At 45.6% G+C, this 26985-nt stretch overlaps 1 protein-coding gene across 2 annotated transcripts in view; it reads left to right on the top strand.

Annotated features, from left to right (window-relative positions):
• Positions 1-26985, top strand: part of SMOX (spermine oxidase) — a 59958-nt gene that overhangs the window by 14424 nt on the left and 18549 nt on the right. For both annotated transcript variants that reach the window (XM_063401387.1, XM_063401386.1), the window contains exons 2-3: positions 21881-22115; positions 25904-26130. In XM_063401387.1, the coding sequence (XP_063257457.1) occupies positions 21908-22115; positions 25904-26130 (435 nt within the window). In that variant the 5' untranslated portion in view covers positions 21881-21907. The remainder of the gene's footprint in view (positions 1-21880; positions 22116-25903; positions 26131-26985) is intronic.

Consider the following 26985-nt stretch of genomic DNA (forward strand, 5'->3'; position numbering starts at 1 on the left):
TGAGCTAAAACATTGTGTCAGCATGATAAATAAGAAATAAAAGAGCTGTAAAGATCTCCTCTTGGAATTGATGTGGGTGAAAAATGGATTTGAACTCTTCTTTCTTTGGAGACTCTAAACCTCTGGCTTTAAGATGTGGCTGAGGGATCTGTCCTGCTCTGCTTGCGTGCAAAATCTGATCCAAACACGTCAGTAATGTGAGAGAGAGATGGTAAGCCACCATGAGAATAGAGAATAGAAGCATAAAAATCCCAAATGTGACCAATTAATGAAATTATGTTATCCTAAGACACAAATACTTCACAAGTGACACTTCGAAACCACCTGTATGGTGTTTTCCAGACCGTGTTATCATCTTTGTTGTCTTCCTGTTGAAGGAACATGAAAATTTTCAGCTACCTTGATTTTGTGTCCTGTTTTCACTGGCTCCTTTGCTGTGTTGGCTTTGCTGTGTCTGCGCGTTCCATGCTCTGTGTTGAGGGCATGTGGGTGTGTGCCCTGTAATAAATCTTAAGTTTACAGGAGTCACTGTGGAAATTGGTTGAATTTTTTTTTCCCTCTTTATAATCGAATATTTCAGTGGTTTTTTCCTGTTTTAACAAAAAGTTCCAGAAATACCGTGGGTGGGAATATGAACCACTTGGAAAATAAATCTTCGTGGTGCCTCCAGTTACGACCATGAGTGTGGGTGGCACCTGAGGAGCACACTGGTGTGCTACAGGTGTTTCACACGGTGTGTGGCTCTGCTTTGGAGAGTGGCTTTAGAGGGACCTTAGTTTGAGGTCCTGTTTTTGTGTTTCCACCAAGGGCACAAGGATTTTGTGCCCTTGAAGGGCCCTGGGATAGGATTGGGCTGGAGGCTGAAGGAGCAGTGCAGGTGGGTGGCTGAGAGAGCTGGGGTGTCCAGCTGGAGAACAGAAAGCTCTGGGGATACCTCTGAGCTCCTTCCAGTGCCTAAAGGGGCTCAGGGATTTTGGATAAAAGCCTGGAGTGACAGGATGAGAGGGAATGACTTCCCACTGACAGAGGGACTTCTAGATTAGATATTAGAAAGGAGTTCTTTAGTCAGACAGTGATGAAGCCCTGGCACAGAAGCTGTGGTTGCCCCATGCTGAAAGTGTCCAAGGCTGGGTTGGACAGGACTTGGAGCAACTTGGACTAGTGGAAGGTGTCCCTGCCATGGCAGGGGGTGGGAATGAGATGATCTTTAACATCTCTTCCAACCCAAACCATCCTGTGATTCAGCCAGCAGCCCTGAGCTGTGGATAACACAGCGCACAGGGATTTTATAACAATGTATTTGCTGTCTGAACCCGACAGCAGCATGACGAGCTCTGGGAGATGTGCTCTGTATTCCGGTGACCTTTGCCTCTGGAAATCTGTAAATGCAGTGAATGTGGTGGTGTTTGGTGAATTTTAATCACGCTCTTCGTTTTAAGTGCAGTTTTGGTGTTATTTTTAATGGTGACTTGACGTTTTTGTTTTGTGACATGTTGGGGCCGGGGCCGTGAGGTTGCAAGGATGGATGGAAGTTGTAAGGATGCAGCAGGGAATGGTTTGGCCCTGGGAAAGGCCTGGGTTGCTCTGAAGGTGATGAGCTCAGCAGCAGGAATGTAATGCAAGAGGGTCAAAAAGCCCCTCCCTGCTTTTCCTACTGGAGTTTGATCCCCGAGCTGTTCTCGGGTAGTTCTCTGCTACCAGGCCCTGCTTTAAAGTCTCAGTTAAACAAGGCACTTATTGTTGGTGCTCTCTAATTCCAAATGGTGGTGGCTGGCAGCTTGCTGGGTCTGAGGGAGGCAGATTTTGCAGCCCCAGAGTAGAGATTTACAGAGTTGTTGTTGGATATTCTATTTTTGGGGCAGTTTAACACATCATGCTCTGAGACCACGTTTCTCTCACTTCCTGGAGTAGAAGAATGGGGGGAGCAGTGGGGGCCACAGAATAGATCAGTGCCAGAGAGGGTGTGAGGAGATCTCAGTTGTGAAGGGCCCTAAAGAGCTGAACTGATGTAAACCCAGATAACTTCAGCTTGTGGGGCATTTTTGGTTTGGTAACTTACATTTCTTTTATCCAATAGGTCTTTTAAGGGCTGCAAAGCCTTTATAATGGCTTGAAAAGTTCATTTAATTCCACTTTCAGAGTGTGTGTGTGTACTTACTGAGTTCAAAGGCAGGAACTACCTTTTAAGAAATAAGAAAATATTTATTTTCCTGGCTGATGAAGTAGAAAACCAAATGATGTAGATAATTTTTGAAGAATGGATACTTAGTTATTCATTTCTTCACCATTCATTATTCTTCATAAAGCCAGATTTTCCTTAAGTGTGCCCTCTAGATTGAGATGAGTGGCACGGAATAGTGTAGGTTGCTGGCAAGCTTGGAATGACCGAAACATTGGACAGGATATGGTGATGTTTACACACTTTGAGAAGGGGGGAATAAAAAAAGCGTGTTGATTTTACATCATTTGTGTTGTGAAGTACTTACTCAAGCTCCCTTATAGCTGATGTAGGCAGAAAATGCCTTGTGCTAAGTGAAGCAGATAGTCCTAGCCTATCCCCAAACTGGCAATTGCCTAGGAAAGCAATTCTTTTTCTTTATAAGAGTTGGTTCAGTTAAACTAATTTCTCAGGGCAGGTGGGGAATGGATTTTCTCCCAAAGAGGTTGCACGGATGAGGCATTCAAGTGTGCTCACCTGATGTTTCTGTTGGATGAGTATTTAGTCTGAAACTGAATTAAAAATTCTCCTGTGCCATGGGATGCATGTTCCAGGATATAGATGTAACCTCCTGCTTTGATCTCGAGTCTTTTAACAGGATTTTCTTCTCTGAAATCAGTCACTGTTGTGATCCCAGAGGACTCTGCCAGGAAGATGTGCTTGGTAATCCTTTGGTTGACCTGAAGCTCCCAGACCCTTTGGGAAAGCCTGGCAAGCTGGCACGAGGGTTGTTTTGCAAGAGCCTGGCTTTAGGAGTGGAGCTGCCCTGAGATGTTTTCTCTGAGCTGTCCTGTCTCCGACTGCTTGTTTCCTCTCTTGCATAACTCTTTTCCAGCCGTCAGAGCACAGGCTGGCGGGTCACACACACAGATTTAAGATGCTACTTCTAGGAAAAGGGGTCATCCTATTCCTGTGCATGTTCTGTTGTGGCTGTGGGTGCGAGATCTCGGTCAGGGAGCCCAACACCTGGCAGAAGATGATTATTTTTATGGGGTTATTTTTTTAGTTGGATCCAATCCCACGGTCCCATGACTGCTGCTGTCAGCACTACATGTACAGTCAGGGCTGTCCTTTAAGGACAGCACAAACTGGGATCTAAGTTTTCTGGGATTGCATAACTGTGCCCTTAGATGTGTCAGGTTGTATTGACACACACACACGTGTGGTTATAGCTGGGGTGTGCTCACAAAAACACTCACACGTGGGAGTATTTCTCCCTGGGGCCACTTCTGTCACCTTCCTCCCGTGCTGTTCCTTAGACAGAGCTTGGAGGTTGACTTTGGATTTTCAAGAATGAGCCAGGAGGATTGTGAGGGGGCACACAAGGAATCAAAAATTCTTATAACTGCTTTGATAGGTCAAGCTTTAACCCTGAGATAAAGGTTGGTACTTCAGAGGTTGCAGTTTGCACTCTGCTGCTCAGATGCTCTGACCCCACAGGACACTTGGTGCCGTTCATTAATGCTTGCAGGAGCATAAAATCCTCCCAGCAGACTAAATTAAATGTCCTTTCCTAGTCGTGGGGAGCTCACACCATCGCTGCAGTGTCACAATGGCATCTGGTGTCTCTGTTTGGGCTTTGAGAGAACTTGACAAAGGGCTGAGTGTGACCACGGGCTTTGGAGTGAAGCACCGGGTCATTACTCTTTTTGTCCCCTGATTCCCTTGGGGTGGGATCCAGGGCTGTGTGGTGGGCAGGGATCCAGTCTTGAAGATCTTACACATGAAAATATTCCAGGAAGGAACAGAAGAAAGGCCTGAAGAGAAAAAAGAGAGAAGTGCTCAGACTGCAGGCTGAGATTGGAAGCGGGCAAATGGGAGGGACAGTGGGTTTGGGCTCCTGTTAATAATTGTCCCCATGCTGTGGGATGTGAGAGGGACTGTGTTGTTGGGAAGGCTGTGCTGGGGAGCTCCTCCTTCTGTGCCTGTTCTGAGTCCAGCTCTTTGTGTTCTCCCTGTATTGCTCCTCCAGGAATGGAGGGAGAAGGTGCCATGTGGGAACAGGCAGCTGCTGCACGTGGGGTCTTACAGTGTTTCTCCAGTGTATGATGGAAATAGCAGGGAGGCTTGCATGCTTTGGGGCTGCTGCTGACGTGTTCTGTTGTCATATTTCTGGTACAAGCAAAGAGCTGCGGTGTCAGAGGGGACCTTAAGTTGTCTAATCTGACTTCCTGTCCCAAGGCTGGGTCAGATCTATCTAAACTTTCCCAGCAGATGTTTGTCCAAAGCAGTTGTTAAAAGCCTCCAGTGATGGACTTTCCTCATCCTCCCTGGGTGATCCTTCAAAGTCGGTCATTGTTCTTGCCATTACTGAGATTTTCCTAGTGTCTGACTTGGATTTCTGTGCAGCAGTTGAGAGTTGCTGCCCTCTTGCCCTTTTGTTACTGTACAGAGCGAGCTGTTCAGTCCTCTGGAGCTGCCTTTGGGAACCTCTGGGCCGTGTCTTCCTTGAGCTGCGGGGTCCAAAACTTGCCTGGAGTGCTGTGTCTTGATACCTGCGAGTACTGAGCCAGCAAACACCATTTTGTGACTCTCAAGCAGACTTTTGGGGTGTGATGAATGCATTTTAGTTTTGGACAGAGCAGTGGTGAAGTGTTTTGTCATGGAAGGTTTTATTATGGCTTTGTGTCTTTACCAGCTATAGAAACAGAGCACGTGCTTTTCTTGCTCAAGCTCTGTCTTTTCCACAGGGATATGTTCCGGATCTCTGACTGTTCCAGAATAATTCCTCCCTGCTGTAAGGTGAGGGAAGTCCTTGCCAGCTGCCCTGAGCAAGGCTTTCCCCGTGATTAGCTCGATTACAGCTCAGCCATTGTGCTTTCCTGCTCTGAACCTGTCAGCTGTAGCTTAGGAGTGACCTTCCCTTCTCCCTCCCTGCCGTGATTACACTCTGTGCGTCTGATTTTGTGCCTACTGTCCCTTTGTTCCCCTCAAGGATTCAGCTATTCATGCATTTCTAAAGCTGGTAAAAAGTGAATGTGAAGATTATTCTGAGGTAGCACTCAAATATAAAACATGACAAAAACCATCAGCCAGCACTAGAAGCATTATTTGCTAAGGTGAACTCCTTCACTTTATTTTCCGGGGGGGAGAAAAACCCCAAACTTGGCTGTGTGTGTTGTTCCAGGCATTTTCTCTGGATCTTTTAACACCTCTATTATACTTTTCAGTGGGAGAGAGTAGGAAGTTTGTGTGAAAGATTTGTCTGCACACAGAGAGCCTTTGTCCTGAGACAACTGAAGAAGCTCTCACCAAAATGAAGGCTGGTCTGGACAGGTCTGAAACATCTTTTGGCATCAACTTGTGTTTATTGCTGTGGGAAGAGCAGGTAGGGAGGAGCAGTCTGGCTTTTTTTGTTTGAACTATCAGGATGTATCTTTGAATTCCTCAGTTTTCTTGCAGAATCTTTGTATGATAACTTGTGTAATGTGAGTCCCCAGTTTCTCTTGTTCTCTTTCAAATTGCAGTGAAAGCTCTGGTGTTTCATTCCTTACTTTTTTTCTCTGTCAGTTGCAGACACTGGGATCTTTAGTCATGTGGAAGGTATTTTATTGACAGCTTTAGAGTCTGAAGTACTTGCTGGCACTGAAGAGGTGTAGAGTGATGCAGACTTTTGGGCAAAATCCCTTTTCCATAGTCCCTTGATAAAGATTTCTTAGATGTGAAGAGTAAGTGAAGTGGCACAGGAGATTTGAAGCTCTCTCATCTGACCTCCTGCTTCAGAGAGGGCCAGGATCAAAGGTAGGTTTCTTGTGAACTTTTTTTGCAGCTTTTTTAGTCAAGAGTGGCAGGTTGATGCCGTGCTTAATGCTCTCATGGTGAGGAATATTTTCCTCCTGTCTGATCAGTATTTCCCTCGCTGTCAGTAATCCCCATTGTTTCTTGTCCTTTTGTTTCTGCCATCCAGTCTGGCTCCACCTGCTCAGTAAACCTCAGTGAAGTTGAAGACAGTAACTGGATCCCCCACCAAATACTGTTTCTTCTCCAAGTTCAACAGCACCCATTCCCTCATTCCCTTCTCACATCAGGTGTTCCACTCTGTTGGCTGCTGCCTTTCCAGCTTAGTGATCCAAGCAAATCTGAACCACAGAGTCATGGAATCACAAACCACAGAATGGTTTGGGCTTGAAGGGACTATAAAGATCATCCAGTTCCACCTCCTGCCATGGGCAGGGACACCTTCCACTGTCCCAAGTTGCTCCCAGCCCCATCCAGCCTGGCCCTGGACACTTCCAGGGATCCAGGGGCAGCCACAGCTTCTCTGGGCACCCTGTCCAGGGCCTCCCCACCCTTACAGGGAAGAATTTGTTTCCCATATCCCATCTATCCCTGCCCTCTGTCAGTTTAAAGTTGTGTGTTTCACCCATCCAATTGGTATCTCCCCATTTTTCTACGTTGATAAACCCTTGACTCTTGTTCTTTCCACCCACATTGATGGCTGTGATCTTGTTTTCAGAGATTAAAACCAGAGGGTTCAATTCAAGAGAACCAAACTCTGAATTTTCCTGCTGAATTTGGAAGGAGAGGTCTCCCCTCAGGCTGTGTCCTGCTTGCTTGCCTGCATTAGTCTGTTCTTAGGAACATTTCTGGCTTAAATGGATGCAGCTAAATGTCACACGTGGTGGTTTTTAATTTTGTTGTTGTCCACAAGGTGCTCTCAGGTCTGCTGTTCCAAAAACCATGGCAGGGAGCAGCTCAGGGCAGGACTTTGCAAGGCATAGCTGAGTGCTTTCCATGGCTGATCCCTTTGGGCTTTGCCTTCATCCACCTGTGGGACAGTAAAAAACACCATTTTGCCTTGACTCTCTAAGAGTGTTTTCTGGAGTCTTGCTGAATAGAGAGTTGCTCCCTGTTTTTGTACTTGTACCTGGTGCTCCTCTTTCTTAATTATTTCCTGATGTTGATACTGGACCAGTGCATGAAGATCATTTAGAAATTGAAATCTATACCCCATGGTGCTTGCAGATCCTCCCAGCTGAATCATCTGTTTGGTTTATGGCCGTACATTCCAGTCTGTCATCCCGACTGGTAATGAAAATATTGCACTGCTCTTATGCCTGGCTGGTCCCGCTTTCCAGTGCCCTCCCAATTAGATAACAAACCCTTGGTAATTATGCTCCGAGGAGGATGTTGACATGCAGCCATTTTATGGTGATTACATCTAATTAATGTTTTCTTAGGTGGATCTTATGGGAATGTCATGTGGAGCAGCGTCAGAGCTAAAGATTGCATTTCTGAATCTCTTTATCAATCCTGTACGTTTTTTCCTGATGATGCACAGATCTTTTATGACTCCACAGATCTCTGATACTAGAAGGGACCATACAGGTGATGAATCCTGCCCCTGTCCACACTGAAAGTTCAGCAGAGCAAGCCACACCAGATTGATCAGGAGTTTTGTAACGGGACAGTTGTGACATGACAGCTCCAGGAGATCAAGAGGAAACAAACGTGATGTGTTTATGGATCCCAAACAAAATTAAACAATTACCTGAATCCAGTCTTCGGAGCAGCCTTTGAACGAATCCCAAGCCTTCTTCTGCAAGGGCTGGGAACATAAAGAACGTGTCTAATCTGTACTGATATCAGGCAGCAGTTATCGGTGCCTACGTGCTGTTACTCAGATCTCGTTAGCTGCCTAATTGGATAATAGGCAGGACACTTCACAACTGCATAAGTATATTAAGCTTAATCTGCTCTGGAGCAGGGAGGGGAAGATGTGCTCGGTGACAAATGGACTCAAGAAGAGGGACAGTGAGGCAGGGATGTAAATATGGGGCTGTGTCCCCATCACTGGAGTCCCAGAAACTTTCTGAGGCAGAGAATCTCTGTGTCTGCAGCATTTACATCAATGCTGGAGTCCCAGATCAGAGAGTTGCAGCACTTTACCCATGTTGGCCAGAAAACTTCACCTTCAACAGCATGGATTTTCTAGTAGTTAGATCCATTTCTAATTTCTTTTTAATAAAATGTGCAGTATAATATAATACCTGTTTTTAACTCCAGCGTGGTAGAACAGAGAGAAGCATCGTGTGTGTGTGATACTGGACTTTGCAGTTCCTGGTCCTTGTTTCCAGCACATGCAGATGCACAGTGGGCAGGATGAGAAAGCTTCCATAGTTTTGTATGTGGAGAGAAGCTATTCAATTTCTAAATACTCTTCCCTTTCTTTCCTGAAAAAAAATGCAGTTACTGCAGTTACCCAGTTTTAAACTTTTGGGGTGGGTTGCTCTTGCCAAAGGTGCAATGAAACCTAAGACAGATTCTTGTGGAAGATGTGGGTATGAACACATTTCGTGAGTTGTCACCACCTGTTCTATTCTCAGGAGAAGGGACCTGCAAGGGACATTTCTGGGTGCAAGAGATGCACCTGCCAAGGGGATCTTTAGCTCAAGGTAACGGGAGAATGGCTGTGTGAACTGTGTCCTCTCCATGTATTTTCTGGATTCCCTTGGGGCCGATGGAGGGTTTTCACAGAAACCTCAACTTGAGCCCAACTTTTGGCCTTGGATCTTGTGTGAAGTGCCTATAGCTTTTCATTTATTTCTTACTGAACCTCATAGGAGAAGTATGTTCACTTTGTGCTGTCCAGCATCTGCCTGTAGCTGGCAGGAAAGACAGGAGCCAACCTCTTAATCTGCAAGAGTCTTAACCAAATGTAAACTCAGTTAAGTGTGTTTATCACCAAGCAGCTCATTCCCAGCTGTGAAAAGCAGCTTGTGGTTGGTTTGTATGGGATGTACAGAGGATTCTCTGCTCCTTTGTCCTGACATCTGTGTGACCAGCAAGGGTTAAGAGCGAGGCTCTTGTCTGTGTGAGGACACCATTCCACTGTACTGTGAATTTAAAGTGTGCTGACTTTCCATGGAAAATGTTATTTAAAAACAGCACCCCTAAATTGCTTTTAGTTTGGATGGAGGGAAGACATTTTGGGGTGTTTGGTCCATTTTGGTGTAGACAAATTCCCATATGGAGGAACTAAAGAATAGTGATTGAATGCAGAAGAATTTTTATGGTTATCCACACCTGATATAGTGCCTGCACTAAAAGTGTGATCAGGAGGGAAAAACAGTGTTTTTTTCCAAAGGATAGCTCATATCTCAGCCAAATTCCTGGGAAAGGCTCTGGAGAGAGCCTGTGTTCTTGTTTTGCTTGGGTAGTCCCTCTGAGGCACTGGTGGGGGGTAGCTGCAGGTAACTTCACTTCTGTTGCTTGTGCCTGGGTCATTCTGCAATTGGAGGCATCCAGAAGAAATGAAGGAGAGTAGGCTGCTAAAGATGGTCTCCCCAAAGTGTTGGATGTGTTGATAGCATGTTTTCTGTAGCTATGCACACCAATATTGCCTTTGTCTCCCTCCCAAATCTGCTGGGTATTGACATGGACTCTCAATCCATCATCATCTTCGAGTCAGGCTTGACTTCGACCTGTACTTATTAAAGAGTGAGGAATGTTCTGTCATATGCATTTGATAAGGGAATTTAGAAATAAAAGTGCATATTAATCCGTCAGCAGCATTTTTTCCCCTCTTTATCTGGAAAAAAAATAATTGGCATGGGTTGTTTTCTTCCACCTGCGTGGGCAATTTCTAGACATGCCCAGCACTCAGGATTGTTTTTCAAACCCAAGATAACCCTTAGGGTGGTCCTGCCTGCTACAGATCAAATCTACACCAAGACAGGTAGGAATCAAAAGTAGAACACCTGCTTGGTTGGCCTCTAGTGTGTTCTTTCCAGAAAGTTTTCCAAATGTGTTTTTTCAGGACAGTGAGGAGGTGAGATTTGTGACGCTGTGGATGCATCTCACCCTTGTGGCTGAGCATGGATGAGCTGTCCTTGTAGAGGGAGCCACAGCAGGATTGTGTCACTCTAGGTCTTCGTTAGGGTCTTTAAGCACTATTTTAAGTTTCCTGAGCTTAAGTCACAGAAGATCTGATGTCTGAAGTCAAGGCCTGGCCTGTGACAGGCAGTGCTTTGGAAAGCCGTGCAAAGATCCTCGTGTCTCTCCAAAGCAGTGCCCTGTATTTCAGAAAGGAACATTGTGAGCGAGAAGAACAAGTTTCAGATCACATGTTCCCCAGCAAATACTGTCCTTTCGATAGGAAGACTTGTTGGAGAATGTTAATTGAGTCCCTTTTTAAATGAAGGAGGCTTTGCTTCCTTCCCAAGTTTTCAAAACAAATTTTCCAAATACAGTGCCTATGTTTCATTCAAGTGTAAATCCTTTCTCTTTAACCTGGAAGTTATCCCAGAAAAAAGCCTATCCATTCACTGCAGGACAGACCTTTGTGGTTATAGTGGAAAAAAAAAGAAGTGGATCAAATTGTCCAAACAGGAAGGGAATTAAGAAAAGCCTTTGCTCAGCGAGCGGAGCTCTCATTTCACTTTAAATGGTGTCCTACAAATTCCACTTTACATCTCCATTGCTTTTGAAACATCGCACAATGATTGAGGTGTCTGCTAAATTTAGCAATGACAATTTTTTCCTGCCAACACGCCAGCCTAGCTGGAGGGATTTCAGCGTGTAGTTATGGGATGGATGCAAGTGGTAATTTGAAATTTACTGGCTTGTTATCTCATCAGACTTGCACATAGCTCTGCTCTGGTAGGGATTTAATACCTTACACTGATGCTTTTTCATTTGAGGGCATTAATGGAAATGCTTTTCTGGCACAGCCAGGTGCTTGTGCTGTTTTACATTCGGTGAAGCTGAGATACTGAAAGGATCAAGCGTGGTGTGCTGAATAAAATGAGCTCCCACCTAAACACGTTGAAAATGGGCTTTATTTTGAGCAGGCTATAGGTAGGACTGTTGTTCTTTTACCCCAGTCACATGGGAAGGCTGTGGAAACAGAGATAAATCACAAGTGTCCCAATTCACAGTTTCTACTGTTTACCATATGACAAATCTTCCTGCTCTCTGAAAAATGTCTTAGATCTATAATACATTTTTTTTCTTCCCCCAGCCTGTGGTATTTAATTATTCTCTTTCCAAGCAACACTTTATCTCAGTTCTGTGAAGCTGTTTGAGGTGCAGCTTCATGCAGAGGATCAATACTAAAGTAAACTTCCCTTTGTTTTGGTAAAATGTCTTGATTGTCGCAGAGAAGAAACGTTTGGAGTTCAGGTGTGTCAGGGGAAATGAAAGGCACCTTGCAGCAGTGGTAATCCATCACTGGAGTGCATCCCACAGCACTCCAGGCTCCACTTTGCCTGCAAGGCACTTAAAACCTCAAAGCACAAGAAGGAGTGTGCTGCTCCTCGACTGGAGGAGCTTTTCTGTTGGAATCTCTAGACAAAATTTCATCCTCGGGCTTTGTTTTGAAGTTTGCGACAAGATGGGAACAAAGGTGAAGGTGTCACTGTTGTGTTTTCATCTCTTTCCTCACCTACCCTTCTGTCTCTTGTCTTGACCTTTAAAGGTCCCTTGCAGCCCAGACTATTCTGTGATTCCATGATTCATGAGCTCTTTCTGCTCTCTGCTCCGTTCTGCACTCAGGAGGAAAATCACTCAGCGGGGGGAATTGCTCCTGTTGCTTTACAGCAAGGATGTGGTCCTGTATAAGAGATTTTCCATGGCAGTGTTGATTTCCTTCGGATCTCTCCGGGTGACCTGAATGTAGACAGTCTGTACTGAGGAGAATCTCTTTCCTTTTGTACACAATATTTATTGCTGTACTCAAACCCGTGGGGAAAATTCCCATCTTTTTCAAGGAAAGCTTTTGCTGGGACCAGACAGCCAGTCTGCCAACCATAACCCAGCCTACAGGATCTAAGGACTTGCTTCCCAACCTGAATTCCCCTGCCCTGGGCTCTGTGCTGCTCCAGGGGCGTGTTTGTGCAGACAGCAGGATGGAGAGGGCTGCGTGAATCGCAGCATGCTGAGGCCAGCCCTGGGTACGTGTCTGCTGCCTCAAAGCTGGAACATGTGGTTTGTTTAATGCTCCAGCAAAGCACGAGCCCAGGGAAAGTCTCTTTGATACAGCTGCACCTGGAGAGGAATATTTTTCCTGGAGTCATGTCTAGTCTGTTCCAGGCTGAAGTCGATCCAGTTACTGTGGGAGTAAATCCATGTGGTGTTTGGCTTTTCTAATTCTGGTTCTCTTCCCGTAGTGTTGCTGTTGGATTTAATGATTTTCCCTGTGGCTTGAATGGTAAAGATGTGGTAACTGCTCGGGGATGGCTTAAAATCAAAGATTCAGTGTGGGTGTTGCTCCTCAAAAAGAGAAGAAAAAGGGCTATTTCGAGAGCTGTGCTGCTATTTCAGGGCAGTTTGGTAGGTCTGGGTTCTGAGAAGTGGTGAGGAAAATAATTGCTTTTGGCTATCGTGTCTCATATGGTGTGTCCTGAAATGATCCTCATGTACACATAGAGCTGGAACCAGTGCTGAGCCTCTCTGCATGGGGATTTGTTCCCTGTCTCACCCTCCTGGTACAGAAGATGGGAGGAGAAGAAAAGATTCCCGTTGAAACTTTGCTCCCAAGCTTGCTGCAACGAATTTAAAACCCCAAACCACAGCAAACTCCCAAGTGTAATATGGAAACCAGTGTTTATTTGACTGAGACACAATTGTGTTCTGAGTTGTGCAAACACAGGCATATTTCCTATTTAATTAAGGCTCGTTTTATGAATCAAGATTCCCAAACAATTGTAAAGAGAAGGAGGGTGGAAGATGTAAGATCTCAAGGTTGTGCAGATGGGATAGGGTACAGCTCTTTTTGGCAGCTGGAATATGACTTCTGCAGGAAATTTATTTGCAGCATTGTTCTATCAGTTATGCCAGTGTTTTTAGCTTACAACCTTTTTTTTTTCCTGTAGTTTACTGTCTGTCTTTCCTTCCTTTTACAGTCCTGAAAAGCCAAGCTTTGCTTCTACCAGCAGTATAGGAGTGGCAGATACCTGCCAATGCTCAGTGTGCTTGAGGAGCTGGAAATAGGGGCTGGCAGAGCTGAAAACAGGCAAAAACTCCCACCAAGGGTCCACCAGAGCTTGGCAAGCTCTCAAAGACACAGGGAAAGGCAGGCCAGTCTGGGACTGGTTGCTGTTTGCTCCGTTTAGTTCAACAACTCTTGAGTTGTTCCTGAGCTGTCAACCCTTTGTCGTGTCAGAGGCTGACAGAGCCAAACTGCAGCTTGCTGCACTGGTGTAGGTTCTGGCCAGCTGTAGATTCATCCCTGGTGGTCAGCAGGATTTGGAAACTGAAGGCACTGGAGTTCTTGGCTAGATGACAATTCCTGTCACCAGGGTTAAGACAGGAATATCCTGTTCAGTGCAGCATGTTGAATACAGCTGGTGTCCCCGTACCCTGCAGCTTCTCCTGACGCAGCAGGGGAGTGTTGTGACAGTGACAGCTGGCTCTGTGATGGGTGGATATTGTGTGATGCCTTCTGGCTAGGTGGGACCTTCTACCTGTCTGCAGCATCCAAAACAAGGGGATGCTGATGTGCCAGCTGCAGCACGTGCTTGTTCTCTGTGCAGGGGATTTGCAGAGCAGTGTATTTACTGGATTTGCCTCTCTGTTGCCCAAGGAACATGCCAAAGCTGTTCCTTCTGTCGCTGTTGTGGGACTCCTTTTAGCTGTGTGATAATGTAGCCTCAGGCACATGAACCACAGTGTTACAGTTCTGATCTTGCTGGATTGGGGGCAGGCGAAGCTGGGTAGCCCAGACTACATCCTCAGCCCATTTCTCTGGAAATCACTTGGGGATGATGACTGCCTCCAGTGGGAGTTTCTGATGGTGGAGAGAATCCTGTAGTCCTTCATTTTATCCCCACACTATAAATCAAGATGCTGCCTCATTCACCGAGGTGTGTTCCTGGTGGCAGCTCCCGTCCCAGCCCCTTGGAGCTGGCAGAACCTGCCACATTCTCATGGTACCCTTCAGCCAGAGGAACACAGTTATTTTCATTTGTTTTCCCTCAGATTAGGAGGATTTGAAAAACACATAATGGTGTGTTTTATCAGGGAGTTTTAAATGGTGTGATTCATCCCCTGTGTTCTTGGTTTATTTTTTTTTTGGGTATCTGTGCACTTTTCTCAGTGGCAAGCTCTGTATGGAAGTGCCCGGTGGCAGACAACCTGCTCTGCCCATATGTTCCCTGAAAAAAAAAAACCAACAAACCCAGCTCATAATAGGAAGTCTTTATACTGCATGCCAAGACGCTTGGGGCTTGTTAAATATATTCTACTTGTCAACAACTACCCAATTTAAAAAGTAGCCTTGGTGTGAATCAGCTTTGAACAAGTTCATTTGACTCAAGGGATATTTGCAGGCATTAAAACAAGTTGGATCACAGTGGTAAAAATGTGCAGTAGTTTCCTGATCAAAAGCACCATCCAGTGACCCATTTTTCTTTTGTTTTGTTTTGCTTTGTTTTAATCTCCTTCAAAACTTCAAAAGTGCAGAGATTTTCCCAGTTGGTGATTTTGGAGGGTGGAGGAGGTTTATTGCGGCAAGTGTTTCTGGGGACCACTCAGTGTGTTCTGAAAAATCAAGTGGCAAAGGAGGGTATGGTGCCTCCAAAGTAGCAGGAAATCTTATTCTGGAGCTTGTTCCACCATCTTCGTTGATTTGGAGTTAATTATAAAATGTCAGACATCATGGTTAAGGGTCTTTCCCACCCTAAGGGGTATTCTGAGTGCTGTGGTTTATTCTCTGCCTCCCCTCGATGTTTTTCCTGGATGATGGTGTTGTGGAAAGAGGCAAAGGGGGTGGCTGTCCTGGATCACACTTGCAGAAGAATACCATTTCTCAGAACAATTTTTTCGTTGTTGAAGAGCTCAAACATTTCTGCTTCACTTGTGGGCCAGCATTGCAGGACCACAGAGTGTATTCTGCATCAGGTCTGATGGCCTCAGCTTAAATGTCCACCAACTTTGGGCTTCTTCTCTTTCATAACTTTTGGAGTAGTTTACAGGGTTTGCTATTTGTTTTGTGAGCACTGAAGAAGCACAGTTTGGGAAGAGGAGACAATTTTGTTTGGCTCCTTCCCTGTCTCTCCTGAGATGAGGGGAGGGGATATTCCTGGAAGTGAGGAGGAAAATGAAGTTAAGGCTTGGTAAGGTCAACTTCTCAGAGTACATGAGACCTGCATTTGGGTAGGCATAGGTTAATGCTGTATTTCCCTGTCTCTTTTGGGATGTGTCCAGAGGAAGAAGAGCACAGAGCCAGCCTGAAAGTCCCTGCTGCCTTCGAAAAACCAGTGCTGAGGAGGTTTGGGAGTGAACTGCAGGTTTGGTGTGTGGGAAAAACAGGGAGCATTTTGGCACGCTGCTGTCCAGGAGAGCACGTGGTGTGTCATTAATGCCTTTCCTTCCTTGCTGTCTGATCCAGCCTGCACTCCCTGTGTGTCACTCACTGGGGTGGGCCTGTAATTTGTAAATGGAGCTGTAGATGCTGATGTAAGATCAGCGTTTTCAGTGCCCCGAGCCATGCTTGATGGCTTGGGCTTTCACAGGGATAAATTGCAGTGGATGGTAGCATTTCTCTTCAGTTCCAGCTTGGTTTTCTCTCACAGCCACCCCTAAAATTCCAGCAGCTCTCTGGAAATCAAACCACTTCATTTCAGGTTCTGCCTGTGAAAATACAAGGCAGGACACAAGTTGCTTGTTGGCACTGGAATGCTGGCTTAGTTTTGTGAATCTGGGTTGTGCCACCATGAGGAAGATGAGTGTGGTCATCTTTCCATCATGAGAACTGGTGGGCAGAGGTGAGGCATGCAGGATAAATGGTGTGGGATGCAGTACAGAGGGTGCTGCAGAGATGGTGGAGATGTTTCACTCAAAACTTCCTTGAGGCCAGGCAGGATTTTCACTCAGGCTTGTCCCCATGCAGCATCTGCAAGGATCTTTGCTCTGGTCAGGCAGGAAGAGGTGATGGGGGGATGAAGCCTCACTGATGGGAAAAGCAGGGATTTGTCACTCCCTGTGTCTGATGTGGAAGACTTGGGATCAATTAATAACACTCCTGAAGGGGTGTCAATGGTGATGTTGAAAAGGGTTATGAGTTTGGTGTACAGCCTGCTGGGTTAAAAAGGAAGGGAGGAGGGGAAAAGAGACACATCGCCCAGTTTGAAATGTTAGCAACACGGAGAGCTTGGAAAGAGCATCTTGAAATAACAGGCAGTAAGGATTAATGTGCTTGTGTCTGAGAAGGCTGATGAAAGGGGGAAGGAGGGAGAGGTTACAAAATATTTGTTTGTTGTGCCAGGAGCTGTGGAAAGCCACAGCTCACAGCGTTGGGAGGCATTGACAGGCAGTGCTGGAGCCAGCCCAGGAATCCCTTCCACTTCAGTGCTGTATCTGCCCGGAGATATGATCTGTCCTGACCTGTGCTCAGGGAACAGCCCGAGTCTGAAACCTGCAAAGGTGTTAGTGGAGATAAAATTGCTCCAACCACAATAATCCTTCCAAGCACTTCTCCCACAGCTTAGGGGAAAAGGTGCATTAGAGATGAAGATTGGAAATTTTGTTATTGCAGTTACTTAGGTGAGGGTTACTCTATACATCCGTGCTCAGTACAAGCAGTGCTGAGTTAATGAGTGTAATGAGTTAATGTCCTAACAACTGCAGTGTCTTTATTTCTACTGAATAAGTCACCTTTCTGTTTCTGTCATGGAGCTTTTGCCTTTGGGCCCAGTTAACAGTGCTTTCAGATAAGCACTTTTCCTTATGCAGCTGATGAAATAATAGAGGTTATTACATCTATTGAAAAAAGGCTTTTGAAACTCTGGATCAAAAAAAAAAAAAGCTGTTTTTTTTTGTTTGTTTGTTTGTTTTACTGTTTTCATCATAGTAGATTCCTGAGGTGTAAAGGCCACAAAATTTTGTTTTGCAATTCAAACCTGGCCATCTCCATTGAATTGGGAGGATAATTCCCAACACCACAGCCCTTTCTTCTGCTGGTACTGGAGTGTAAATGTTTATGACAGATTGGATCCTGAGTTGAAAGCTTCTATCCTCTCTCTTTAGAGAAAATTATTTCAACAGCTGATTAGTGGCATTGTTAAAATTAGATATTTTATTATTGTTGTGATTTTTTTTCTATTTTCTGCTCTTGGTTTCTCAATCTTGCTTTGTCTCTGCTTAGATTGAATTAATTTGGTGTCAAATTTTCTCTGTAAACACTTTCAGGCTGTGATGACAAACCTGCATTATAAACACATGTGAATGCAGTGTCCCTTTATGTGTTGATAGTGTTTTGAATAGCTGCACTTAAAATAATGAGGAAATAGTAGTGTGTTTATTTCTTGTGCTTCCATTTAGTCTTTCAGCTGACTCTTGTTGCTTTTATCCAAGTTCCTTTCAAACACATGCAATACCATTGCTTAGCTTTCTGATTAGAGATGATGCTGAATGCTCATCAAATAAAAACCTACAGGGAATAAAGTGATTCTGGTAAATTTTTCTGCTGGTCTGTGCGGTCAGCAGGGAAGTTATTTGCGTTGATGATGCATTTCTCACCCTCCAGACTGCCTGTTACACTTGTTAATGTGGAGGCTGTCGATTCAACACAATTTAGGAGCACTCAGAAAGGTCAGGTGACAATTTAAACTGCCTGTTAAGCTCCCTTTCGGCTTGGCCATCCTTAGACAGGAATGGCAGAGGTCAGCAGGATGGATCACTGCTCCTCTCCATGCCCTGAAATAATGACAGGGATGAGATGGGTCCCTCTGGGATAACCATGAATTTGCTCTGGGAATGGCAGCAGTCCCAGCTCATGGGTAAATGACAACCTGCTGTGTGATACAGAAGGAAGGTCACTTTTTAAAGATTAACCATTCCTGGTGGAAAACCCCAAACAATCCCCCAAATCCCAACCAACCTTCATCCAAGCCTTCAAGCACACTTGTTTCTAGATCATTGCCCTGCCCAAGTCTTTGTGTCATCAGGGCTACAACAATACTGCCACAGGAGCAGTTGGGTGAGCTAAGAATAGCAGATTTCCTTGAGAAATGCTTTTGTTTATTTTGGTTTTCTATTTTTAAGTAGTTGGAGCCTTAGCAACCTTTTTCTGAAGGGTCCTGGAAGAGTTGCCTGGTCAGAGAGTATTGTTGTAGCAAGGAGGGCAGTTGTGAACTGCCTTAATTCTCTGGCTTCTTCCTTGTGACCTGCAAGGTTTTACTGGCAAAATAATTGGGGAAAAAAAATCATGAAGTTATCACCCCGCTGAATTTGTAGCAGGTACAAATGCCAGGAATGGAAACCCATGATTCTGGGTGGGTAGAATGATGCCCATCTTAGAAAATATATTTTTTTGCAAAAATCTGTCTGCTGAAAAACAGCAGTTATGTTCAGGATTTTTTTTGGGATGGGGAGGGGTTGGTTGTAGGGATTTTTTAAAGGTGTTTTGGGTGATTTTTTGTTTGTTTGGTTGGTTTTTGGTCTTTGTTTGAGTGGAGGAAATGGACAGGAGTGAGGGGATGAATGGAGGGTAATTTCTCCTAAGGACTCAGGGACAGAAGGGTGATAGAGACTGAGAAAAGGGGGCAAGTCTGCAAGTAGAAGTGATTAAAATATCCTGAGTGAGACACAAGCACACAAGCTAAGAGGATCAAAGCTGTATGTTTTAGACAAAAGGAAGATGTGTATTTGGATAATTTCTTATTGTGGGTAACCAGTGCCTGTTGGCTGTCTCACAGGAACGCTGTAAGCAAGACAAAAGGGAATTTTATTCTCAGTGGAGCTGTGATTTAGTGCTTCCCTTGCTCTTAGATGGACACAAAGTAAAATTACAGTCTGAGAGAGATTCACAGTGCAAGAGCCAACACACTTCTTACCTCGTGATTAAAAGACAAAAAAAAAATAAAAAAAAAGAAACGATCCTTTTTGGCAATCAAGAAGAAAAAAGCCAAATTGTCTTTGTGTCAGAGGACTTGGTAATACCCAGTGGCTCAGAGCCCTGACAGGTGGCTTGGCAAGTGCTGAAGGGAGAGCACTGCACACTTTGGGCTGTGTTTTATGTGCTTGTCTCACTTATGAGCCTACCTAATTAGCCCACCTACCTATCAATTAGAGGGACTAATTGATACTGAAATAAAGTGTAGTGGGGGCTTCCTCTGTTTATATCACCCGTTCATTCCAGTGTGGAATGTGGATCCTGGTTGGAAAGCTCAAGCTTTTGCTAAATTGTAATTGCCCTTCCCCGCTGATCATATGGTACAGGTTGTTGGCTAATTAAAGGAGGTTTCCAAATCAGGGTTCTGTACACACAAAATACCCTGTTATTTTCTCATCTGTCTAGACAGGTCACCCAATCCAGTATTAAAATGCTGAAACAGGAGGGGAAACATTTTCTTGGAGCTGTCATGTGAAGAATTCACAGCAGCTCTCCAAAGCCAGGATTTAGAAAGCTGTGCTTAAAGAACTGAGCTAAACCCCTTCAATTTCTACTGGATATAAATGGCAGAAAAGATGTTCCTTTACTGTGGCAATGAAAATACACGGGCCAAAGTGTTATCAGGAGAATGAGAGCGGGAGAGGGTTGTAGAATGTCTGTGGGAGGGAATTCTCCCCTAATGTTCTGCTCAGGTGAGACCCCACCTGCAGTGCTGGGATCCCCAACATCAGCAGGACCTGGAGCTGCTGGAGAGAGTCCAGAGGAGGCCACGGAGCTGCTGCAGGGCTGGAGCCCCTCTGCTCTGGAGCCAGGCTGGGAGAGCTGGGGGTGCTCACCTGGAGAAGGGAAAACTCCAGGGAGAGCTCAGAGCCCCTGGCAGGGCCTGAAGGAGGCTTAAAAAGGTAGAGAGTGACTTTTTACACAGGCAGACAGTGATAGGACAAGGAGGGAACAATTTTAAACTGGAGAGCGCTTTAGATTGGACATTAGGATGAAGGTCTTACCTGTGAGGGTGGTGAGCCATGGCACAGGGTGCCCAGAGAAGCTGTGGCTGCCCCTGGATCCCTGGAAGTGTCCAAGGCCAGGCTGGAGGGAGCTTGGAGCACCCTGGGCTAGTGGAAGGTGTCCCTGCCCATGGCAGAAGGTGGGAATGGGATGATCTTGAAGGTCCCATGGGTCAGGATTCTCAGATCTGCCTTCTGTTGGGCTGTGGCCGTTGGGAGCTGCTGCAGTGGCGGTTGGAGCTGCTGCAGGGCCTGTGGGGACGAGCTGCAGTGGCACAATCAGAGTTTGCACACACCGTGCAAATCCCTCTTGCAGGTGAGTCCACAGAAGGGTGCATTGAGCTGAAGCTGTTTCAGTCAAAACCCAACATTTTCAAAAGAGTTGTCCGAGCTCCAGTGGGACCACCCTCCTCTTCATACCACTGCCCAAATCCTTGCTGGCTGCAGTCTGGTGTCAGCTCCTTTGCAGAGAGTGGATATTGCTTGGTCAACATACATAAATTCTATAAAATCCTGGAGAAAAAGGGACTCTCCAAATGAAACTGCTGTTTGCTTTGTGCTTCATTGGTTCCTGTGGTTGTATACTGCAGTAGGCCAGCAGGGTTTTAAGCTGACCCTTCTGGTGATGGAAGAGAGGAGTAGGAATCTTTGTCAGTGGCCAAATATTGGGAGAATTGAGGAAGAGTTCAGAATGCATATCCAGCAGCTTGGCAGCAGGTAGAGACAGCACACTACGAGCTCCTTGATTATCTCTGTTTTGGGAGGGAGAGGGGAAGGCAAGGAATTGTGTGTGTGCTTTATCCAAATCACTGGGCATCAGCTGATTCCAGGGCTGATAAATCCTGGGCTGTGTGTTTATCCTTTGCAAGCTGGGACTCATGTCAGCTCAGGTCTGCAGGGGTAGGAATCTCTGCACCCTGCTCTTTGTGCTCCTGAGGTAGGTGTGAACCATCCAGAACCTGGTAAGTACACGCTGGATTTTGTGATTAAGGACGTCCTGCACTGGTCATCCTTGATTAGGGTTGAACCTTAACCATGGGCTCAGGCTGTGGTCCCACCTACTAAAATTATGTGATGGGATCTGAGAAATAAGGGCAGATAGCAGTAAAAAGGTGTCTTCTAGGAGTTTGCAAAGGAGAACAGGGTTGAATATGTTGGTAGGTAGAGATTTGGGTGAATTTGGACTAATCAGGACTGGTGTGGGTTTGAAACTCTCCTCATCTAAGCCTGAGGCTGACCCTGATGTGGCAGGACAGTGTTGGCTGCATTTTGTGAAATTTTGGACTGGCCCTTGTTGACTTTCATCACTTGAAACATTTTCCTGTTTGTCCCATTTCTGTAATGGTTGGTTTGAGATCCAATCTCTTTGCTTTGAGCTAAATCCTCCTTACCTCCTCCCCTGCTTTTAAGATCTGAAATTCAGGCTTTGTGGTTGCCACAGTGGCAAAGTGGACCTTCATTGCTGGGTTGTGGAGCTTGTCAGCACTGGGAACGTGGTTCTCTATCCTCAAATGTCTTCACCACAAAACTACCACTTTTGGAGGTTATATAAAAAGATGGGAGTTTGAAAGTCCTTTGTTTGGAAATAGTCTACATGGCACGAAAGGGTGGAGATTTCCAGAATTCTTGGTGCTCCAGGCTAAAAAGTTGTTTTGCATCCCAGCTTGACCTCAGTTATCCTTTCTGTGCATCCAGTGTTGAAGGCTGGGTCTAATTCACCAAGTTCTCCTTTCCTACTGGACTTCTTCCTTTCTGATCCCTTTAACAGCAGAGGCTAAGCTGGATCTGGGCTCCCTGAGCACAGCTGTCTGCTTCCTCCCGCAGGTTCCTTAGAAAGAGAGCTTGGACGGCATGCAAAGTTGTGAAATATCTGCAGACAGCACGGATGATCCTCTTAGTAGTGGCCTACGGAGAAAGCGGCAGCCTCGAATAGTCGTGATCGGTGCTGGGCTCGCGGGCCTGTCGGCAGCCAAGGCGCTCCTGGAAAGCGGATTCACGGATGTAACAGTCCTCGAGGCGACCGACCGCATCGGGGGCCGCGTGCAGAGCGTCCAGCTCGGTGAGAGGGGGGATTCGTGTGGCCAAATTTTCCAGATTAACTTGGAAGCGGGGTTACGCGCGTGTGCGAAATGGTTTGGGGTGCGGCGGTGTCGGGAGTGTGAATATTCGGGTGCCTCGTGGGGTGGGGTGGGTGGTTCTGTGCTGTCTGGTGCCTCGGTTCTGGCCCAGCGTTGCTCCAAAACTGTGCTTCCATGGAATAAAAGATCTGGGTGATTGTTTTCTCTCGCTCAGGAAGAGCTCCGTGTAACAGGTCTGTGATTGAGTAACTGCACGCAGACGGTTTCCACCCAGGTTTTCCAGCTTGACTCTTTCCCAGGAGCAGCCAGTAAATCTCCAGGCTGTTGAAGGGTTGTTTCTCAAGGCTTAGAGCCCTTGGAAAGGGGAAACCCCGAGCTGTTCTGCTTCACAAACAACCCATTCATTTCCCTAGAACTAATTTACTGTGTAGGGTGCTACCCACTGGGAATCAAGCCGCTGGAAAAACATCTTCAGTGTATCTGTTTATCCTGATTTTCAGGTTTCCTACCTCTGCAGCCTCCTTTCTTAGTGTGTAATAAAGGTGCAGACTCTGGATATTTGAATGCCAGGTCAATTTAAAAATCTCTACAGGCAAAACTCCTGAAACAAACATTGCCCTTAGCAGCACAGGGGTCACTGAAAGCTTTTCCTGGTATCCAGAAGGATGGTGCCTGTCTCTGCTCTGCAGGAGCATAAAGCTCTCAACTTTTCCTGAATTGTTTTCCTGATTCCAATTAATTAATTCTGTGTCTGATTCCACTCTGGATATTACCTTTGCCTTCTTGCTGCCCTTCTTTCTTTTTATTTCTTAGGTGCTTACATCACTTACTGTTTTACTCAATGAACTCACCACAGTAAATAAACAGCAGCCTCCTGTGAACTTGCAGAAGGGAAACCAATGAAAAGGCAGTCGGAAAAATCTAATCTCCAGGGGTTTGAGTGGGGCACTTTACATTCTGCTGAGACTTGGCATAGAGGTTAGGATGGGAAGTGTGTCCTTTACTCACAATCCGCTGTGTTAAAAATATCCTGGATCGTGCCTGTGAGAGGAGGGAAGTGTGAAAGAGCTGAGATCTTTGGGGAGCAGCAGATCATTCTCCCAGTGCACTTGTGAAATAGTTCTGGTGTTTTAGTACTGAGACTGATTCTCTTACCTTTGCCCACCTTCACCAGTAAGTCACATCTTTGCTTTCGCTGGGAATCCACCTCCTCCTCATTAACACCTCTTAATTAATAGTAGAGGAGAGCAGGTGTTTCAGTCTGGAGGCTATCTCAAAGTTTGTAGATCTAACTGTTGGTTGCAGAGCAGAGGCTGGCATCCAAAGTCTCAGTCTTTTAATAGTATTTTAAATTACAAACTTCCTTATCTTCTGCAAGCTCTCAAGGTTGTCCTGTGTGGGTGTGGGCTGCAGTTCTCTGCCAAGGTGGATCTGTGTTCTGGCTCTGGCCTCTCCCCTGTCTGCACACTTGACTAAAGATCTGGTTTAAATTTCAGCAGAGCTACTAATTAGGAAGAAACCCTCCCCTGTGAGGGTGGGGAGGCCCTGGCACAGAGTACCCAGAGAAGCTGTGGCTGCCCCTGGATCCCTGGAAATGTCCAAGGCCAGGCTGGACAGGGCTTGGAGCACCCTGGGCTAGTGGAAAGTGTCCCTGCCCCAAGGTGGGTGGGTGGGAATGAGATGATCTTTAGGGTCCCTTCCAAACCCCAAACCATTCTGTGGCATTGTGGTATCTTCTCAGGGTTAGATCTGAATCCTTCCCCCTCACTGAGCCACGTCTTGTAGGGCACAGTATTTTCCCTCAAGTGCACAGACTGTTGCTTCTCAACCCAGGGGAGTAATTTGGATATTCAGAGGTTTGATTCTAGCACAGGTGAGGCAGAGGCTTTGTTTGTGCACTGTGTGTTTCCTGCACATGATTTATAACATCTGTATCCACTGCAGCTATTTCACAACAGGATACCCAAGAAATGGCCAGGGCTGCAAAGGGAAATGTGAAAGTTGCCATCCCTATCCAGGGGGTGTTATGCACAATCTGTGTGTTTCTCTGGGGTTTTTTGTTGTATGGGATGATTCATTCCAAGTAGATTAATATTGAACCTAAAATCCTTTAAGGCCCTGAAAGTAAATTGACTGTCTCTGTTTAAAAGAATTTTATTTAATTTTACACTTTTAAATAATTAATCATTTAACTTACACCTGGTAAGACCTGGCTTATCTGCTTGGTATTGATAATAGTGAGTATACTCTCACTAGATAGATGAGTACTACAGGTAAGAATTAGCTTTTAATTTGTTGGTATTTGATTATGTTCCACACAGCTAAACAAGGAGAACTTGGAACACATCATCACTATCACCAAGCACTAAGGCAGCAGCAGGACCTGCTGACAGATTGTTTTCTTTCAAAGATTAGGTGTCACAGCAGGATTTGCTGTGCAGGAGAGAACAAGCTCCTGCCTAGGGCAGGAGGCAGCATTCCTGCTGCTGCTTGGCACGGGCTGCGTTGCAGGAGGATTGCATTCACCAGGGAACTGCCACTTGCAATATTGATGAGCTCTCTACCTTTGGCTGCCATTTCCACCTGCCTGGGGGCTCTGGGATGTGCTGGGATCCGGTGGCATCTGAAGTATTCGTGTTTGTGTTGGTGCTGTGGTGTGGAAACCTCGTGCTGTATTGCAGGTTTTGGAGGGCAGTCAGTGCAGTTCTCACTGACAAAGGGGCTGCTTGGAAAATGAGATCCGTGGAGCTTTCCTCAGAGGCAAGGGCTCAGCCAGGGAACAGCATTCCTTGGAGCTTTCACCCTTTAAACCTGACTGCAGCACAGCTCGGTGCTGCAGTGCCTCTCAGTCTGAGCATACATTTACATGTTAAACAGCAAATGATAGCTGGGAACTGCACCATCCTTTCTTCATCAGGCAGGATCCTATGAACCACCCTGCCTGATCAGGCATTCCCACACTGCTGTGGGGATGCTGGGAGATGCCCAGTTCTGTCAGACTTTAGAACAGCTTTGGACTTCTGAGAATCTGTCAAAATATGGGGGGAAGACACGACCCAGGCTTATTTTTAGCACCTCCTTTCAGCTGCTGAGCATCCCTCTGTGCTTTCAGCTGAGTTTGGCAGTGCTGGATTTGAGAGGGACAAAGCCCTGGTGCAAATCCTGATAGTTGTAAGGGATGGAGAGAGTGGGGCTGACCAAACTCTCTGTGATTTTCAAGCAGAGAGTACAGGTGATGAAAACAAAATGCTTTTGGTGTTTAGCCTGACAGTGCCTCATTTTAAAGAACCTGATATATAAATCTCCAAAGGCATAAATAACAAAATACAGCCTATTTACTCATTTGGGGAATGGAAATGTATTTTTATTACAGTTAATCCGTGGTGTATTTGTAAATAACAACCATTTTTAGTCAGGACAAAATTCAGTATTCAGGCAAATGTTGGTGTCCATATTTTCCTGCATCTCCCTGCTAACAACAACTGTGAGAACTGGGAAGGGAGCAGGGCTGAATTTCTCCTTCAGTATCAGAGGTGTGTCACTGTGATGGATCTTTATTGCAACATCCCATCCTTCTGGCAATACCCAAACCTGTATCCCAGAGGACCAGTTTGAGCAATGCTGACAGGGAAAACTCCCTCAGGGGATGTTCAAACGTGTGTTGTCCTTGGGCACTTCTGCTGTTGCACATTTCATTCAGGGCTGAGCGTGAGGAGCTCTCAGGAAAACAGGCTTCTGTAACCAGTTTGCTTGGCTTCCTCTCCTGCAGGGCATGCCACTTTTGAACTGGGAGCTACGTGGATTCATGGTTCACATGGAAACCCAGTCTATCATCTAGCAGAAGACAATGGTTTGCTCGAAGAGACCACTGACAGCGAGAGGAGCGTTGGGCGGATCAGCCTTTACTCCAAGAATGGGGTGGCTTATCACCTCACCAACAGCGGGCAGAGGATCCCGAAAGATGTGGTTGAAGAATTCAGTGATTTATACAACGAGGTTGGTGTCCAGCTGCTGCTTTGTCAAGTGCTAGGTTTGCCTGGAACACTGAGACCAGTTAGAACATTCCAGGACAAAGGTAGAAAAAAAGCGATGTCTTTAATTTCCTTGGAAAAAAAAAAATCAATGCTAGGTTTTCTCTCATGTGCTTCACTGCACTTCATTTGTTCCTGATGTAGGATTAACTCTCTGTGGTGAGGAAAAACTATTTTTCCACCTTTTTCATCTATTTAATCACTTCCAGCAACTATTTCCAGGGAGATCCAGTAATGTGCTGGAGAAAGTTGCATAATTAAAAGAGTAGTGGTGGGATCAAACTGCTAAACAAAGTAGAAGGCAAAACAACCAGCTAAATATTGTATCTCTGTGACTTTTTATTGGTTATAAATACTACAAAATACTGTGTGGTGTGTGCCAAAGTCAGTGTCGTGTCTTAGGGATTGTAATTTTTTTTGCATCAGAAGGAAAGGAACATCTTTTCTGGGAGATTCAGACCAGCATGGGCTTCAGTTGAAGGTTATTTTAACTCCTTTGCTTGCCAAAGTTAATTATAATTATTCCCCACGTTTTTTAAATGTTGCTTGTGAAGTACATTTAGGCAGACTGTCTGGCCCTCCAGGTAATGTGATCTCTCAGCGGGTTGTAGAAAATGGAACAAAACATGAGTATTTTCATCAGGCTGTAGCTGTGCCCAAACAGTTCAGATTTTCATCTGACAGCAAACCTCAGTATTTGACTCTTGGCTGAACACTCACTAGATTCAGGTTACTCTTGCATACTTTGTTTAAAAATATGTCTGGGAGCATTACAAAAGTCAGTGTAGCCTGTGAAGAATTATCAAGAATTGGGTGGGGA

The sequence above is a fragment of the Prinia subflava genome, chromosome 7, assembly GCF_021018805.1.
Source record: "Prinia subflava isolate CZ2003 ecotype Zambia chromosome 7, Cam_Psub_1.2, whole genome shotgun sequence".
Lineage (NCBI taxonomy): Eukaryota > Metazoa > Chordata > Aves > Passeriformes > Cisticolidae > Prinia > Prinia subflava.